This window comes from Chenopodium album, chromosome 13 (genome assembly GCF_948465745.1).
Source record: "Chenopodium album chromosome 13, dcCheAlbu1.1, whole genome shotgun sequence".
Classification (NCBI taxonomy): Eukaryota; Viridiplantae; Streptophyta; class Magnoliopsida; order Caryophyllales; family Amaranthaceae; genus Chenopodium; species Chenopodium album.
The window spans coordinates 3585079-3601964 of record NC_137846.1 but is presented as its reverse complement, the minus strand read 5'-3'; the positions used below and the strand labels follow the sequence as shown (position 1 = coordinate 3601964).

The following is a 16886-nucleotide window of genomic DNA, read 5'->3' as shown; positions in this document are numbered from 1 at the left end:
TAATGTTATTTTGCGCCTATATGTTTTAGAAACATATAGGATGGTAAATTGTACCACTACAGCATAATAGGTGGTAGGTATTTTAGGAGAAAATAATCAACAACAAAGGATGATAAAAAGTAGTACTACATGTATAATAGTATACAAAAAGTACTATTAAGACAACTTATACTTTAATGGTACATTATACATGCATAATAAAACACAAAAATATACCACGATAAAAAAACATCAAATGAAAAAGAAAAAAAAAACCCATAATGCCCTCCTATATGCATGCTTAACATATAAGTGTTATGCCCCAATATGCACTCGAAAGAACTTGGTTGAATGGGAAAAGGTTTTTTTTTTTTTGTTTTTTTTTTCCGAGGAATGACACATTTTCCCAATGTATGCACAAGTTTCCTCTTTATGCCTCCCTTCTATGTTCCTTCTTTTCTAATATTCATCTTAAACCAAATTGAACCTGACATTTATGCTCCGAGATGCTTAGTTGTGTGTTAGCGAACCAGCTAAACAAAGTTGAAAGATCATGCTAATATGCTAAAGAAGGAGAGCCATAAGACATACCAGGTTTCAGATACATAACATACACTTCATTATTGCAAACTTTGAAAATTAGTACATTTTGGGCTGTTTATAGATCCGAATGAAGAAAAAAAAAACCTGAATTACACTCACAATCAACATATATCAATGACACAGTTTTTACGGACTTGGCATACCACAAGATCAGACAGAAGGTTCACTTCGCGAAATCAGAATTCCATCAGCGTCAGCATAAAGCCATTCACCATCACAGATTCTTGTCCCAGCAATCGTGACTGGAACATGCTTATCCCCTAAGCCTTTCTTGTTGGCCTTCATAGGGTGAGAAGCCAAAGCTCTGACCCCTATATCACAGCTATTGATTTCATCAACATCCCTGATACACCCATTCACGACTATTCCTGACCACCCATTGTTCTGAGCTTGCTGTACTGGGTTGCCTCCTAGTATTGCACATCGTAAGCTCCCACCACCATCAACAACAAGAACTCTACCATTGCCTTTCTCCTCAAGAAAATCACGGATTAACACATTGTCCTCGAAAACCTTGACAGTGACTACTGGTCCGCTGAACACTTGGCGTCGGCCATATATCTGAAAGATTGGCTGCAGGGCTCGTAATTCACCACTTTGAATTAAATGTGAATTAGCATCACAAACTTCAGCTGTTGCCACCGAAGCCATGTTATTTAAGCACCTGTAGGAGGATATATGCAAAGGATTTACAAGTATAATAAGTTAATTACCTAATTTCTAAGTGACAAATATTGAAAAAAAAAAAAAACATGGTGAGCAGGTGAAACGTTGGACCTAAAAGAAAGAAAAAAACTACATACTACTGATACTAGTGTCATCAAAATCAAAGCTGACCCAATTATGCCTTTATAGAGGCTGACTCGCCTTAGGCAGGTAAGGCAGAAGTGCAGAACTGTATCTTTCATATGAAACTCTAAAGAGACTGATTCTAGTTGACCCTTAATCCAACTACAACAGGCGAATCCTAGTCATGTTAAATATGTGATCAGGACATGTTTGAAGCATGACTTGGGTTTTCGAGGTTTTGGTGGAGGAATTTTCTCTCATCCACGAAGAAAAGTTGCAAAGAGAGGAGGGGAGAGGGGGGAAGGAGAAACAAAACAGGCCAAGGACGAAGCCTAAGTCAGCAAGGTTCGTGGCTAGACCTATATGTCCACTTCTGCAGCCTACATTTTTCTACCTAAACACTTGACAGAAATTTTACCGCCTCATCTAGCAAAACATTTAATGAAAGAAATGTACCTCAGAAGGGTAATAATCTTTTGCTATATTATCTCGACATTAATCAGAGCAGTACAGAACGTTGCTTCCTTAATCACACAGGCATAGGCAGTATAGAAGGAGTCAAAGTACAACCAAGACTAGGTGATATTGGATCAACATACTACAAACTCATGAGAGCATTTCAGTTAACAAAACAAAATCAATTTTACAATGACTTCATCTCTCCCACCTGATTTTTACTGAAGTGATTAGAATCAAAAACTTAAATTCATTGGTTAAACTGATCTTTATTACTCCCTCTATCTCTAAATGTTGTTCGGACATTGACTTTATCTTTTGTGAGAGAATCACCATCTAAGCGGAGCGGAGGGAGTAGTTTTTACAGATCTTTGCTGATTAAAACTTATTTTTACTTATCAAAATTGATTATTATTGAAACACAGGTTTTTTTTTCCCTTTCAATCATACCTATAAATCTATAATTAGTGCTAATCACCCATATATACACACTTATGTAATTAATCCAGAAAAAACACATCTACAATTAGCAATCTAAGGATTTTTTTACTGTTTTTTTGGCTATCTCATACCAACTTTCTATTACTATTTTGGATAAAAAAACAAAATCATCCCACATTTTGGGCTACTCCCACATGAATTTTGGGAAACATGAAATCACAACTAGAAGCACAAATACTAAAACTATAGGGAAAAAAATCAGATAAAAATACTCAGATATTTTACAGCTATTTGCATACAAACAACAACATTAATTCATCTTAAACACCCAAAAAAAAAAAAAACCCCAATAATACCAACTTTCGATTTAATTAGTCACTCAACCATCCAATCACTGAACAAAATATTGACAGAAAAAACCCCAAAAACATCACATATTTATCAACCACAGAATTATGATAATGAAACTGAAGAATTCTATGGTAGTGCATAATTTTGTGATCGAACATAATGAAAACAGAAATCAAATAAAGGGGAAAAAAAGGAAATAAATAACAATAATGGAGCTTAATTAGAGAATTAATTACCTCCCAAGTGAAAGCCCAAAAAATGAGAAGAAGAGAGAGAAAGAGTTTAAAGTTGTGATCTTTCAGGGCTCTTCAATCAATCTATGACAGAGATACTCTTTTTCTTGCTATTTATGATTTTAATGAAATAATTAAATCATTTTATTATTAACTAATGACGCAGTGATAGATACTCTTATGGTCTTACCCACTAAGGTACTCGAAATGGACATGTCAACGGGTCGGTTGGGTTATTTTGGATTAATCTTACTTTTTAGATCCATAAGTATGTTTAGTTAATAATGAATACTCCGTATAAGACATTAACATTATCACATATTCTATTTTTTGGATTTTTAATGCAAAGCTTTCTTTCTGATCGGAGTCAATTTACCCGTTTGTGTGGTCATTTGAAGTGGTTAAATTTAAATAAAATGCCATTTACGAATTTCATATATCTTAATGTTATTGTTATGACAATAAAATATTAGATAGATATACTCATATACAATAATAATTAAAAAAAATACAGCTCAAACTATAGATTATTTTTAGAAATGACAACAAAAGGAAAAACAAGTTGGTATCAAATAAACTTGCAAAATCTCCAAAGTGAAAGAAATATACCTTTCCCCTTTGTCAAAACTCAAAAAAGAGTACAATGATTGAGTCACGAACTCAATTAATATGCGTATCACCACTACTTTATTATCTTATTCATGCGACTGCGTTTTCTTAAGTTTCATTATCCAACCATTACTCTTTTTCCATATTTCTTCTGTGTTATAATGAGTTCTTGAATATAATTTGTACAGTATTGTATATAAATTATACCATGAGATCCAAGCATGATCTTAGTTCATTGTAGTTTATCATTCTCGTAAAGCTGTATCGAGTAACTTATTAAGCATATATCAGTCATAATCTGAATAAAAAGTCGCTAATTCAAGCAACGCATTTTGTTGCTAAATCTGTGAGTGAGATTTTAATATCATTGTCACTGTTCCTTCTGTTTCAGAGCTTTGCCTAGTTACGGACTTGTATAGGAGTTCATGCCAACAAAAATAAAACCTGTTTCTTAGCGTTACAGTATCAGAAAGAAAGTTGGAGGAAGAAATAGCGTAGATGAACGATTGAATGCCATAAAAGCAGCCAGTTGAGTGCCAAACCATATCTACTGCCTTAAAAACACAAATTATAACATCTTAAAATCTCAAAACCGAGTACACATCCACTCCCAAATTACAGTATCAGAAAATTCAGGCAAAATTTAAGCGAAATTACAAGCTCAAACAATAAACAAGCTATTCCTGCTGTAAACAGGACAATTCAACTATGGGACAAACTAGCCAATGCAACTGCTAATATTATCTTAGCTAGCTAGAAATCATTCTATAAGCTTGTGAATAGTTTCCATATCAACGGCTTCATTGAGAGTGCCTTTCTCAACATGATCCCACCATTTGTACAAGAAGTTGTCGACAACCAGCCTGAACCAGGGGGAAAGAGTCACACCTTCCTCACCTGCATCAGCTTTCCGGCAAATCTCCTTGAGATCTTCTCGACTGACATACTTGGCATCAGCAACTTCATCAGGATTAGGTTTCACTGTGACATCTCTTACTATGAATAGCAAGTAATCAACTGCAACATGATGCGAAGAAAAGTCAGTATGACAGCGTACTTCAGAATGAAAGAAGAAAGGGAAAGAGGGGGGGGGGGGGGGGGAGATAGGGAACTGCTCCTGCACAAGTATGGAGTATGATTTTTATAATTTCTTAATGACCAGCAGGAGGTCCACTAGAACGAATTGCAGAGCAGGACAGTCCTGCGACTAAAGACGGCCCGGCCCGAAAAAGCACGGCAAGGCACGGGCACAATGTAGGCTCGCACGGCACGGTATTGTGCATGTGAGCCGTGGCCCGAGCCTGGAGCGTCTTTATTCGGGAGAAGCATGATAAGTCGATAAAGCACGGCCGGGCCTGGCACATCAAAGCATGCTAAAATAAATGCAATTTTGCTTATGCACGCAAGCCTGGCACGGCACGAAACTTGTGGGCCGAGCCTAACTAACCCCAAAGCACGTGGACTGGGCACAGCCCAGAGCCATCTGTAACTGAGACTCCTGGCCACTTCCTGAAATGTCGATCAGTTAGAGGCTTAGAGCCAGAAATAGCCGGTATAAACCTCGGCCAATAGCTAGAGTCCTAAAGAAGCAGGAATTGCCGAATTGGGTTGTTCATGAGAGAATTGTATTAAAATGCAAATGCTGATACATTGACTGCATTTTAATAGTTTTTCGCTTTTGCAGAACTCCCTTACTAAAGTAACATTCGCTGTTAGCAGTTATTTTTCTTAGCACTCCAATATCATTTTCAGCTCCTTGATCATGCAAAAAAATATGTGGTTCAGATGCAGAAAACTGCACTGGGGATATTCTAAAATGTGCGTATTATTAAGAATCTCATGCCTTTAATGAGGAGCCAAATAACAAAAAATGCTACCCTTATGACCCCATCACAGAACATCATGAGAATGGATAATGAGCTAAAAGCTATAAAGAATATAACTCTTGAACTATCGAATGTAAAAACTAATAAAGGGGACATAAAATAGGGGATATAGTTCAAGAGCTTACGTTCGTGCTCTCCCCATTTTCCATCTGATGGGGCTTTGTACAACATACGTCCAAGCGGAGTAAATTGATCAACTGGCACATCTTCAGCTGGAATACCGAGCTCGTCCAAAAGCTTCCTCTGAGCAGCATTCCTCACACCTAACAACACAGAAATTGATTCAGATTTCAAACCATATGTTTAGACATAATAATGTGTACATTTTGGGGCAAAATTTGAGTACCAAGAACATCCTCTTTAATCAGCTCTGACTCACGATACAAGGGATGACTACAGCAAGTGTTGGTCCACACTAGAGGGAAAGTCACCTTTGTGGCGGAACGTTGCTGTACAAAGAATGATAATAAGTCATGAAGCATATATTTCAAGAAAACTGCTCAAAATTACGTTCTACATAATCTAGAAATCCTACTCAGCGAGCCTAGAATGCTAACATGACACAAAACTCTCCACATAATGTGATATTGGAATCAAGTGGATTATCTGTGAGCAAAGTCTCCGCTGGTGTGTAGTGCACATTTGTTTCATATCAAGCATGCAAGCCATACAATTTAATCTGCCACTTTGAATTTTGACTGCCTATACAAGACGGATCAGAAAAATAAGGAACCTTTAATAAGAAGCAAAAAAAGACAATTTGCTGACAATGAGAGTGATAATGCATATGTGAACACAAGAGCCTGATCAAAAATCAGATCCTCAATCTTAATTTCCTTAAAAGGGTGGAAGGGCTATTAAATAACCGATCACGCATACAAGAGAGTCATCTTATTTTCAAAAAAAAATTCTAGAAACAAACATTTTCAAATGCACGATAACATACTCATAGCTATTAATAGGTTTTTGTTGTGGACTCATGGCCCAAGGTTGGTGAAAAGAAAAGGGCAGTTAGCAAAAATACAACAAGCATAAGTTGGAGGCTTTCAGTTATAAAAAGTAAACTATGTACGTCCAGTAGTATTGAAGGAAGAAGGGTTGGGATTGTCAAGAAAACAAGGGAAAAAGAAAACGAAAAAAAAAAAGAGCTAGATTCGATGACATATTCCACTCAGTTGTCCTAATAGTCTATTGGTATAAGTAATCATATGATACTAAAAATATATAAACCAATGAAAAAAGTAGGGAAGAAAGAACAAGAAAATTGACTTCTTTTTCATCTCTTAGGTCTAGAATGCACCATTGAAAAGTAAATTAAGACCAAGCAACCACTATTGACCGAGGACTTTATTAATACGTAGTAGAAAAAAATTCAGTTAGATCAAGCTAATAAAAAACTGACTGCAGAGAACTGTACTTATAAGAATATCGGGTGGTAATTATCACTAAGAAGGCTACATCAGGGACAGCTGAAGGGAAAAAGATTATTCTGCTAGTTTATAATTTATCATATGAACAAGCCTTTCTTGTTTCTTTCTAGGTCAAGGCTTCTAAATCTCAGCCAAAGTATTTCTAATCACTCAAACAATAAACTTCGACATTCAACAGACATTTGTCAATTTAAAAAATGGTGAAGCAGGCGACATACCTGAAGCAGTAATTCGTATTTTGAATTGAACAGAAATACACTGAAAGCTCTGTGAAGTGCCTTCCCTGCATTAATAGTCTCCATCAAGTGACCTATAAAATGTGAGCAAATTCAAAGAATAAGAAAACCATGACTGTGTGCTAAGAAGATCCGTGGTAGTATAATGCATGTAACAAGAGAGCTACTAATTTCAATACAACAAGTAAATTTTATTTAGAGCTAACCATAGACCAAAGAAAGACATTTCAATTCTGTTATAGTGATTTGACTTATTTGTGTTGCATCTAACTATCTATTGTCTCTATCAATCTCTTCATGAAATACAGATTGTTAAAGATAATAAAGCCCAATTACTCTTATTGTATGCTCCAAAAGGTTACATGACAGTTAAAGGAAAATTTATCACTTACTACCTACCAAAGTAAGGGGTTTGTCAATTACTACCTTAAAAAAAATGTTAATTGCTACCTTTTGAAGCAGTTTGTGATTACTATTACTACCTTGTATTCTTTCAGGCTGAATAATCTGGCGATAATGTCATAAAGCGGTCATATCAAAATTACTACCATATAACTATATAAGAAAAGGCGAACTAATATAAATCATTAAACCCCTAATTAAAACCACCGACAATATATCCACGTTCAATGTCAATTTTTATTTTTATTTTTTGACATCAAAGCTCCGATTTCCCCCAAATTTGTTGCAAATCTATGTGGGATTTGACAAAAATGAATAAAATGTTGGGTAAAAGAATTGAATTTTATAAATCCCTAATCAGAAAGATGAACCAGGAAAATGTGAGAAGTGTTCATGGTGTTAATGATAATAAATGACCATGATTAAGAAGATAAGAGTAAAATTTACTTTACTAGGTCAAGATCATTCAATTCCCTTGTCATTAATATATAGCGGATTAAATGTTAAACACACATTATGACATCACAATCGGGCAAAACTCGCCGGAAAGCTAGTAAAGGTAGCAATAGTAATCATGACCCCTCATAAAAGGTTAATTAACACCTTTTCAAAAAGTAATTGACAAACCCCCAACTTTGCTGGGTAGTAATTGACAAATTTTTTTGATTAAACTACAAAGTTCCAAGACAAAATATAAAAAGTGGGATAAACAGGTTAGAATGGTAAAGCTAAAGATACTACTCAACCTTGGATAAAAGACAGCCCTAATTACTCAGGCTTACATCAAACCAAAGATAAACTTATGCTAATTATAACAGAAATATATATCTAATAAAGCTTATAATGGCTTCTACCAGCATACCTATGATAGATTAAAGCATAATATATTTCATACACCATTAACAAGTCAGTTTAAAGGCATCAAGCAGTAGTCATGGTTTGCTTTATGCTAGTGATACCACTACCCATTCAATTTAGCAGGAAAACAGGATCCAATGCACACCATAACTTTCATGTTATTAGTATGAAACTCGGAAACCTATTGATTGAAAACAATCACTGATAGTATTTACTATCAACTCCAGGGCTTAAGTGTTAAGAGTGTAAACCAAAGAGGCAATAACGTTTCAAAACAGACAGTTCAGCAGAAAACATGTTAACTTCAGCTATCTGCGAAATGTGAATTAATTTGCTGAGGAAGCTAGTCTTGTCCGAACAAAATTGCTATCCTCAAACAGAGATGGCCAATTAAACCTGGCCCATGAAAATGCACATGGGCCACCAAATTAAACATAATCAACTATGCTTTGGTGTACTGCACCATAACATGCCAGTCAAGCCATTTCCTAAAATTCACCTAGGTAGACAGTGTGTAATAGTGGTCGAAATGCCCAAACAGGTCATCATATCAAATGTGACGTCTAGGGCAACCCACATACCAAAGACCATGTTAGTTGTTAATTTGGAAGTAACATAGAGTCGGGATCATTCTAAATTTTGTTTGTACTAAAGGAAGATAACAAGAAACTCTTAGCAAACAGTTGTATCTATGAAAAGTCAAACTTCGAGAGGGGAAGAAAAACTCACAGTTGTACTTGCTATCATGACCAATAACGTTGTCACTCTCATCCACCAAAATACATCTGCAAAATAGATAAATTAGGTATTAAAAAAGAGGGTTTATGTTGTAATTGAGTCTTTGAAGTACTCTAAAATGCAACAGTGGGAGATTTAATACAATCTCAGATTTCTAATATATATAAATAACTAACCATAAGAAACAATTATAAATCTCATAAAGCATTTGTTAAATATAGGTAGTTTATTCATTAAGATTTGATGGCAAAAAAAGGTGAAATGCGCCAAAAGCCTAGATGCTAATACATATATAAATTTTGTGATTAATCATCAAGGGTCCTGACTTAGAATTTGTGATGTACTGTAATCAATTCGTCGCCAACAAGTCCACTCAACAGCGCGCTGTGCAACCTTGACAATGGGCAGCGCTAGACAACAAGCAAAAAAACATAGAGCACTTGTAGAATTGGATACAGATTGAAGATCATCCAATTATCTTTCCAAGCATATTGATTTAGTGAATTACACATGCTTATTCGATTTCTAGCAACATGATCCAAATTTTGGCAAAGTACATACAATTAACATGTTTTCCAGAAAAGTAAGCATATCATTTAGCAATTATTGTACGTTCTCATGGCAGACTACCAACCAACCACTAGCATTAATATTATTTATTAAAATTAATTAAACTATCATAAAAAATTATCACAGTATGATGAGTAAAATCAGCAGAATTGAAGCAATAAAAACATGACCCAGATCAGCATTATCCATTAATTCAAACCCCATCACTCCAAAACAATCATCAAAACAAAAAAATAAAAAATAAAAAAAATAAAAAATAAAAAATAATTAATTGACATAAAACACAAGAAAAAACAAGCAAAACCCAGATAACCCCAGAAAAATAAAATCAAAAAAACATCATCAGCAGGCATTAATTCAAAGGGCAAGCTTAAAAATGGATTATAAAGTGAAAAAATTATACTCACTCATCCTCAAACATAAGTCGTCTTTGAACAGCATCCATGGTGGAATCAGCAAGTACGTCACCCATGGTTGAGGTGGCGAAAGATCGAGTAAAAGATGAAGAAGAAGAAGAAGAAGAAGAAGAAGAAGAAGAAGAAGAAGAAGAAGAAGAAGAAGAAGAAGAAGAAGAAGAGGAGAGAGAAAAGGAAGACAGAGATTTGGGGTTGTGAAGAGAGAGAAAGAGAGAAGGTTTATAGAGGAGAGAGAAAGAAGAAGGTTGATTGAATTTATAGGCAGTGGTGGCGATACATTTGAGATGCGATGCCATTTCCACTATTATTATGTTGTTTATACTATTCTAACTTGGGACGACGATGATTAATACTTTTATTTCTTCTCAATTGTCCTTTATTTTTTTTCGCATCTTTTACCACTTTGCTTAATCTTGCTCTATTCTATTCCCCTATAGGGAACGCCTAATTTGAAATGACTCGATTCAGAATTTGACCTTAAATGAGTATAATAATTTGGCATGACTTATACGGAGCTGAAGTGAACTGAATATAGCTGAAATGAATATTTTATGTGAGTAGAAAATTAAGAATTGAACTGAAATGAAATAAACTGATTGGAGCTGAAGTGAACAAGCCCCAATGATTCAATTTGACACCTCTGATTAATTTGTTGCTAATTGGAAATTTGATTATTGTGTTGCTCTGTATTACTTGTATTTTTATTACCGAAAATGCATAACATATTTACTTTGTATAAAGCTAATTAAAATGGGGGATTTGTCTCATCTTAAAAAGGCGATATTGATAATAGATTTCAACCAAGATTACGTTATGAGTTTTTTTTTTTTTTGCTTCAATATAATTTTATTCGACTCTATGTATGTATAAATCAAATTTGAGTCAACATTTTAATCTATCAATTGTGTATCAATGATAACACTTTTCAAAGTACACAACAATTTTATACAAACAGGTCGAAAAATGTAAAACTCCTTAGTGTTTACTTCATATAATTCTTAGTTATATGTTAGATAAAGACATATAACTCATATTACCAAGTATGTATTATAAGGATTGTGTGCTTTTGTATGGAATTATATGTTTTAAATTTGATTCTATAAATCTTTAATAATAGTTGATTCATTTCAATTCCAACTTGAATGAGAATATGAATTTATTCAAATTGGATCAACCATATCATTTCATGAGATATGTGTTTACCCATTCATCTTATATCCTTGATATACTAAGTAAAATATTGCTTTTTTTTTTTTTTTATTACCAATTAAAGTTGATCTAAGATCATGACAAATCATATTCTTTGTACTTATACAAGATATCAAGAGAATGGGGGAATAAATAACTCAAGCGGTTAGAGTTTCCTTTCCCGAATTCAGGAAATCCTGATATCGATTCTCACCCCCGCCTTTGTGGCTCTCTAAACAACAACAATAACAAAAAATATAGATACCATCTCACTACCCTTAAAAATTAACTTTTCCTACCATCTTATTATTTGGTATTGACTATTCAATATTTTTTTTCATGGGATGTTTTATGTTGACTATTGAGTATAGACAATGTAGTCATGCCCACTCAATTTGATCAAGTAAGCTGGTGTATAATCCAATAAATTTCATGTCAATAATGTTGTGTTAATTGTCTTTGATTTATTTATTTATTTATTGAAGGTCGGGGTGGTACCTTATTTTCTAATTTCTACCTTACATATGAGCAAGATCAAATGATAACACATCGAAAAATCTTATCACCTTAAATAATTACAAAATCAGTACAGTGATGATCATCTATAGTCCAAACACAATCAACTGATTGAGTATATCAAATGTGTTTAGAATCATTTAAAAATGGTAATGATATTGCATAATATATTCTCTACCTCATTTATGGAGTAAAATAATAACAATGACTTGATCTTGTGATCCTACACGTGATTGATTTCCTAGATCTCCAACTTTCACAAATTCAATAATTTTTTAAATAAGATTTGTTGTCATGTAAATTGTAAAGTTGTTGACTATATATTTGTAACCAATGAAACATTATAATTGAATCAAATTCTATCAAAAAAAAAAAAAAATAATAAATAAATAAATATTGAATATGCACCTGAAAATGATACCAAATTATTTTCTACATATAAATCATATGTAGGTTCGATGCACAGTACGTTGTAAATTTGTAACCAATAAAATACAATTCTATTATGGAGTACTCTGCCTTAATATTCGAAGTTATATGTTTATATTTTTTAAATTTAATACTCGTAATTATTCACGTCTCCCTATTTTCAAATTGTAAATTGACTATATTTCATAAAAACTAAGGGTTCATTTTGACATTACTGTGATTTTTTTTTTCAAAACCATATGATACATGTTATAAAATGAATAAAATATTAATCAAAATTATTAAATTCATGATAATTTTAAAATGCATATATCCTAACCGATTGACTTGTAATGTAATAAAAAAAAAAACCCGAACCCAAAATAACTCAACACGAAACCGAGTCAACCAAGGGTGGTGAATTGGTGATGTAGCATTGTAGCCTAGTAAGCCGAGACAGCTGAAACCTACATGCTACACCATTGCTAAAAATTACCCAGAACTCTCGAAGAAAAGAAAGAAAGAAAATGTGGAAAGACAAGCCTACTGGAATTAAGATCCTCTGGATATGGACCATCGGAACTGCTGCCAGTACTCTTTCTCTCTCCTCCCTTTCCTTCCTCATTTCTTCTTCTTACTACGAAGCATTTCCACTGATTTTCGTTTTCTCTCTCCTCCATTGCAGTTCTTCTTACTGGCGTTTCCAGAACCAGGATGCGGGACATGGAGAAGCTTTTGAATGAGCCACAACAACAGCAGCAGCAGCAACAAGGGATCTCTTCCGTTGATAATGTATTGGTAGATGGTTCTTCACCCTCTGATGATAATATCATTAGGGAAGATAAATTATAACTTTATTAGGAAATCATCCCCCTTTTCAATTAATTTTGCAATTTTGTTTTATGGATTTTGTTTGTTTTTAGTTGAATTTTAATAATGATTCTGGGAATTTTAGTAAGGTTGTGCTACATTGTTGCAGGAAAATTTGGTGTGTTTTTTTTTGTAATGCATGCCAAGTGTTTGATAAAATGTCTCAATGAAAAATAGAAATAGCACAGTTTGTGTTATTGTGATGGTCTTTCTGCTCTTGTTTAGCTAACTTATTTGATTGTGCTGTTTTTTATTTTGATTTCTGCAATGAAATTTTTGCTCCCTACTATGTCCATTACACTTTCTCTACTCAATTTCACTATATGCTTCTCAATTGAGCTGCTTTCAAGTTGTATGAGTCGGTCTTTTTTTGCCACATTGGGGCTAAGCGACCCGATTCCAATTGTTTTTACGGAACCTCCACAAATAATGAGAAATTATAACAAGAATTAATGCTTTGTTATTTTTGTACATCGGGCTAGATGATGATCAGGACGTTAATCATTAGGTAATCAGCTCGTGAGTCTTAAGGCGTGCTTAGTAATTTGGTCTTTGGCCTAGATGAAATGGCTTGTTATAGTGTTAGATAATAAGAGTATAAGACTAAGAACCCTTTTGACAATAGGAGTTCCACAACAAATCTTCAGGGAAATGATGTGTGGTAGCCATTTGGAAATAGCTTTTCTGATACATATCAGTTAGTGGTACAATTGTGTAAATCTGGACCTCTATATTAGATATTGTCAACTTGTCGTTGTATATGAGTTGGACCCTCAAGTGGGTGAATCCATTGCAAACATTTTCTTTACCCTCCTTGTCCGAATCACCAGCATAATAAGCATATGACTAAGATGAAACATAAGAAGGCAATCTGCAAGAAATCTTTATGAGTGCTCTTATGTGATTATTTTATGAGTTGGTCTATGGAATTGCTTCATTCTCCTTGACTGAATCAGCAGCATAGTGACTAAGAAGAAACGTAAGAATCTTGCTAGAACCTTTATGAGTGCTCTTATGTCATTATTCATGAGTTGGGCTATGGAATTTTCTTCATTCTCCTCGACCGAATCACCAGCATAGGACTAAGAAGAAACGCAAGAAGGCAATCTTGCAAGAATTTTCTGTGTGTGCTCTTATGTCATTATTCATGAGTTGAGCTATGGAATGTTTTCTATTTTGGCTACGATGAGTTACTTCATACAATTGCTCTAAGTTGTTGATTGCTTCCAATGTAAGTGTGCATATGTCGCATGGAGGAATCACACGTGCTTTCTAGTGAACTGACAAGCTGTTGTAAAATGGAGCACAAGAATGTTAGTGGTCACAACTTTCTTGAGTACCTGTCAGAGTTATCACCATATTCTAGACAATGTTGTGCGGTTCTCTGGATGCCCTAGATCTACATCTAATGAGAATTGAGATGTATTTTTCTGCCAGAATGATGGCTGATATTTGATAAGTATGATCTCTAGACTTTGGTACTTTGAAGGGTTCTAGCTGTTGTGCTTTAGGTGGTGAGAATTTTGATTTCTCTTGTAAGACTATGGAACTGTGTCTGGGAGGGTACAGGGAGAATTAAATACTTTCTGAAGTTAAAAAGGCCATAGAGCAATCTGAAATGTATATTACCCTGCGAGATGCTTGAAGTTGTTGAAATACATGAGGAAGTGAGGATCTTGTCGATGTTTACTGCTCTTAGAACTTAGCAAATGTACTAAATTTTATGCTCATTGAAGATTTTAATGGACTTCTCGTAGTTCTCAACTGCTCAAAGCTACCAAGTCCTAAGGTCTGCAAGTACCTGCTAGGGAGAAGTATTTCATTTGTTACTGTCGTTTTTACTATTTCCTTAGCCAATATGTGTAAAAAAATTTATTTGCTATCAGCATGCCAGTCATCCAAGTCAGTAGAGGTGATACGAAGGTACGAATACAATAATTTAGACGGCTACTAGAAATTCTTCATGCTATGTTATGCTTAGCACTTACTGCGAATTGGTATTGTGATTCTGCTGAAATCCTGAATGATGCAATATTTCTGGTGCTGTCATCTCCACATTCTGGGCTGCTTTTCTCACTAGCTGGTAACTGTTAGTTGGGAGTTGTAAAAGGAGACATGAACTTTCTCTAAGCAAGTGGTGCCTTTAAGACTTGCCCACTTAGTTGAAGCTAAGTAGTTTTCTTGAAGTTTTTTTTTCTATTTGTCTCGTCTCTGTCACTATGTATGTGTTCGCATGAGCTTCACTTCCTGTAAATTGACATGTTATTTTCTTGTACTTTGATTCCTGAGTTCTTTTTGAATTGTTCAACTTGGTGGATTGTACTGTGGTTCACAATTTGCCTTTGGAAATCCATATACAGATAATACTGATATATACATGTTCAATTTCAATTTTTGGACATAAGGAAGTGTGAACTATGATTTTTGAGGATAGTTTTGGAAATGATTAGTAAAGATATTTCCTGAATTCAATTTTAACTAATAATTTTACTCTTTTTTTTTTTTTTTTTTGGTTTGACCAATATACCATTATACCTCTGAAATAAATACAGTAGTAAACTATAACTACATACATGCACCTTGATGTACAAGTAGAAAACTTGGCATCTCTAAAAAAAAAAAAATTATTGAAATTACTCTGTTCATCCATTAAAAAGCTAGGTTGCCTCAATTTTTATGTGGTTTGTCATTTTAAGTTTGTTTGAGTAATTTTTTTTAGTTAACATGGTCTCTTTAATCTCTCTACTTTATTTTCTAACCTATTATATAAATGACAAAAATATTTATCAACTCAATACAACTCTTAACAAAACATTTCGTATAAGTTGAGCTATGAGGCAAACATTAGGAGATCATATGAAGTATAATTATAATATAATATGAAAAAGTTATTGAAAATACAAAATACATGCACTTGCTTCGTATGTAGTAATAGCTTTATCTATTTATTTATATACTTATTCACATTCATTATATGTAGAACACTATTCCATAGACCATACTTTTAAGTAGGAGAGATTAGATATAAGATAGAGTACGTAAGATGTTGTAAGCTACTTTTAAACATGGGTAGCAAGAGGTTTAGTTTTCTGTATTTGATATAGCACCATGCCCACTAATTTAAAGTAAGATTTAACTTGTAACTTTTATAAGAAGTACGAGTATTGTATTAATTTAGAGAATATTATCATAAAGTAATTACGATAGTTTTTCCATATATGAAGAGAAGAAGAAGACGAAAAAAAAAAACCAAGGCGAAAATACACGTGTAGCATGATAATCCCTTGAGATGATTCCAGCTGCGTTTGGTAACCTGGATTATTGTCTGGGGATAACATAGTCACAGGTCGGCTAAGGTGGGGTGGAAAGAAAAGCCCAGATATTTCTAATATCTTGCATGCTTAATTAATTAATTACTCCCTACATATTTTCCACTTGTCCATAACTCCATACTTTTATCACCCTACTACTACTACTATAGTGAAATTCAAGCGTGGGATGGCATTGATAATTACAGCTCATTAGAGGTTATCATGGTTGACGTTCAACATGTTTTGTGTGTGACTAGCTACACCATGTGGCTGGATAAAGTAACATGTATAATATTGATCAAGTAATCCCTATAATACCTATCGAGTAATCTCTAACACTAATCAAATAACCCTTATAACACTAACGAAGTAACCATGTAACACTAACGAATTAATCCTCATATAACGGGCTACACGGTGTGGCCAGTCACATATAAAAGTTTATGTTTTTCTTTATTTTTTTATACTCCTTTACATTTTAGTCTATTTTTTTTGTTCTAATGATTGTTTGCATTCTATATTAGGCCTACAACGTACCTCTTTACTATATCACCCTTGTTATTCCATAACAATTATTTCATTATTTGATTAATATC

General features: G+C 34.0%; 2 protein-coding genes and 1 long non-coding RNA gene across 3 annotated transcripts; 1 reads left to right on the top strand and 2 right to left on the bottom strand.

Moving 5' to 3' along the window:
* Window positions 1-574: 574 nt before the first annotated feature.
* Window positions 575-2992, bottom strand: LOC145574277 (putative 4-hydroxy-4-methyl-2-oxoglutarate aldolase 2). Its single transcript, XM_081632029.1, has 2 exons — window positions 2856-2992; window positions 575-1246 (listed from the first exon to the last, which is right to left on the bottom strand). Exon 2 carries the CDS (start codon window positions 1231-1233, stop codon window positions 733-735), a length of 501 nt encoding a protein of 166 aa, XP_081488155.1. The 5' UTR covers window positions 1234-1246; window positions 2856-2992; the 3' UTR covers window positions 575-732.
* Window positions 2993-3990: 998 nt separating this feature from the next.
* Window positions 3991-10333, bottom strand: LOC145575999 (isopentenyl-diphosphate Delta-isomerase I-like). Its single transcript, XM_081633785.1, has 6 exons — window positions 9989-10333; window positions 9003-9058; window positions 6996-7087; window positions 5694-5796; window positions 5473-5610; window positions 3991-4478 (listed from the first exon to the last, which is right to left on the bottom strand). Exons 1-6 carry the CDS (start codon window positions 10291-10293, stop codon window positions 4222-4224), a joined length of 951 nt encoding a protein of 316 aa, XP_081489911.1. The 5' UTR covers window positions 10294-10333; the 3' UTR covers window positions 3991-4221.
* Window positions 10334-12560: 2227 nt separating this feature from the next.
* Window positions 12561-13184, top strand: LOC145574276 (uncharacterized). Its single transcript, XR_014098031.1, has 2 exons — window positions 12561-12700; window positions 12795-13184. It is a non-coding gene; the product is annotated as an uncharacterized LOC145574276 (long non-coding RNA).
* Window positions 13185-16886: the final 3702 nt, after the last annotated feature.

Excerpts from the sequence above, each read along its gene's own strand:
- LOC145574277 (XM_081632029.1), bottom strand. The coding sequence starts at position 1,233 with ATGGCTTCGGTGGCAACAGCTGAAGTTTGTGATGCTAATTCACATTTA.
- LOC145575999 (XM_081633785.1), bottom strand. The coding sequence starts at position 10,293 with ATGGCATCGCATCTCAAATGTATCGCCACCACTGCCTATAAATTCAAT. Across the intron at positions 5,797-6,995 it reads AATACGAATTACTGCTTCAG|CAACGTTCCGCCACAAAGGT; the intron begins GTATGTCGCCTG and ends TTCTTTGTACAG. Across the intron at positions 4,479-5,472 it reads AAAATGGGGAGAGCACGAAC|TTGATTACTTGCTATTCATA; the intron begins GTAAGCTCTTGA and ends ATCATGTTGCAG.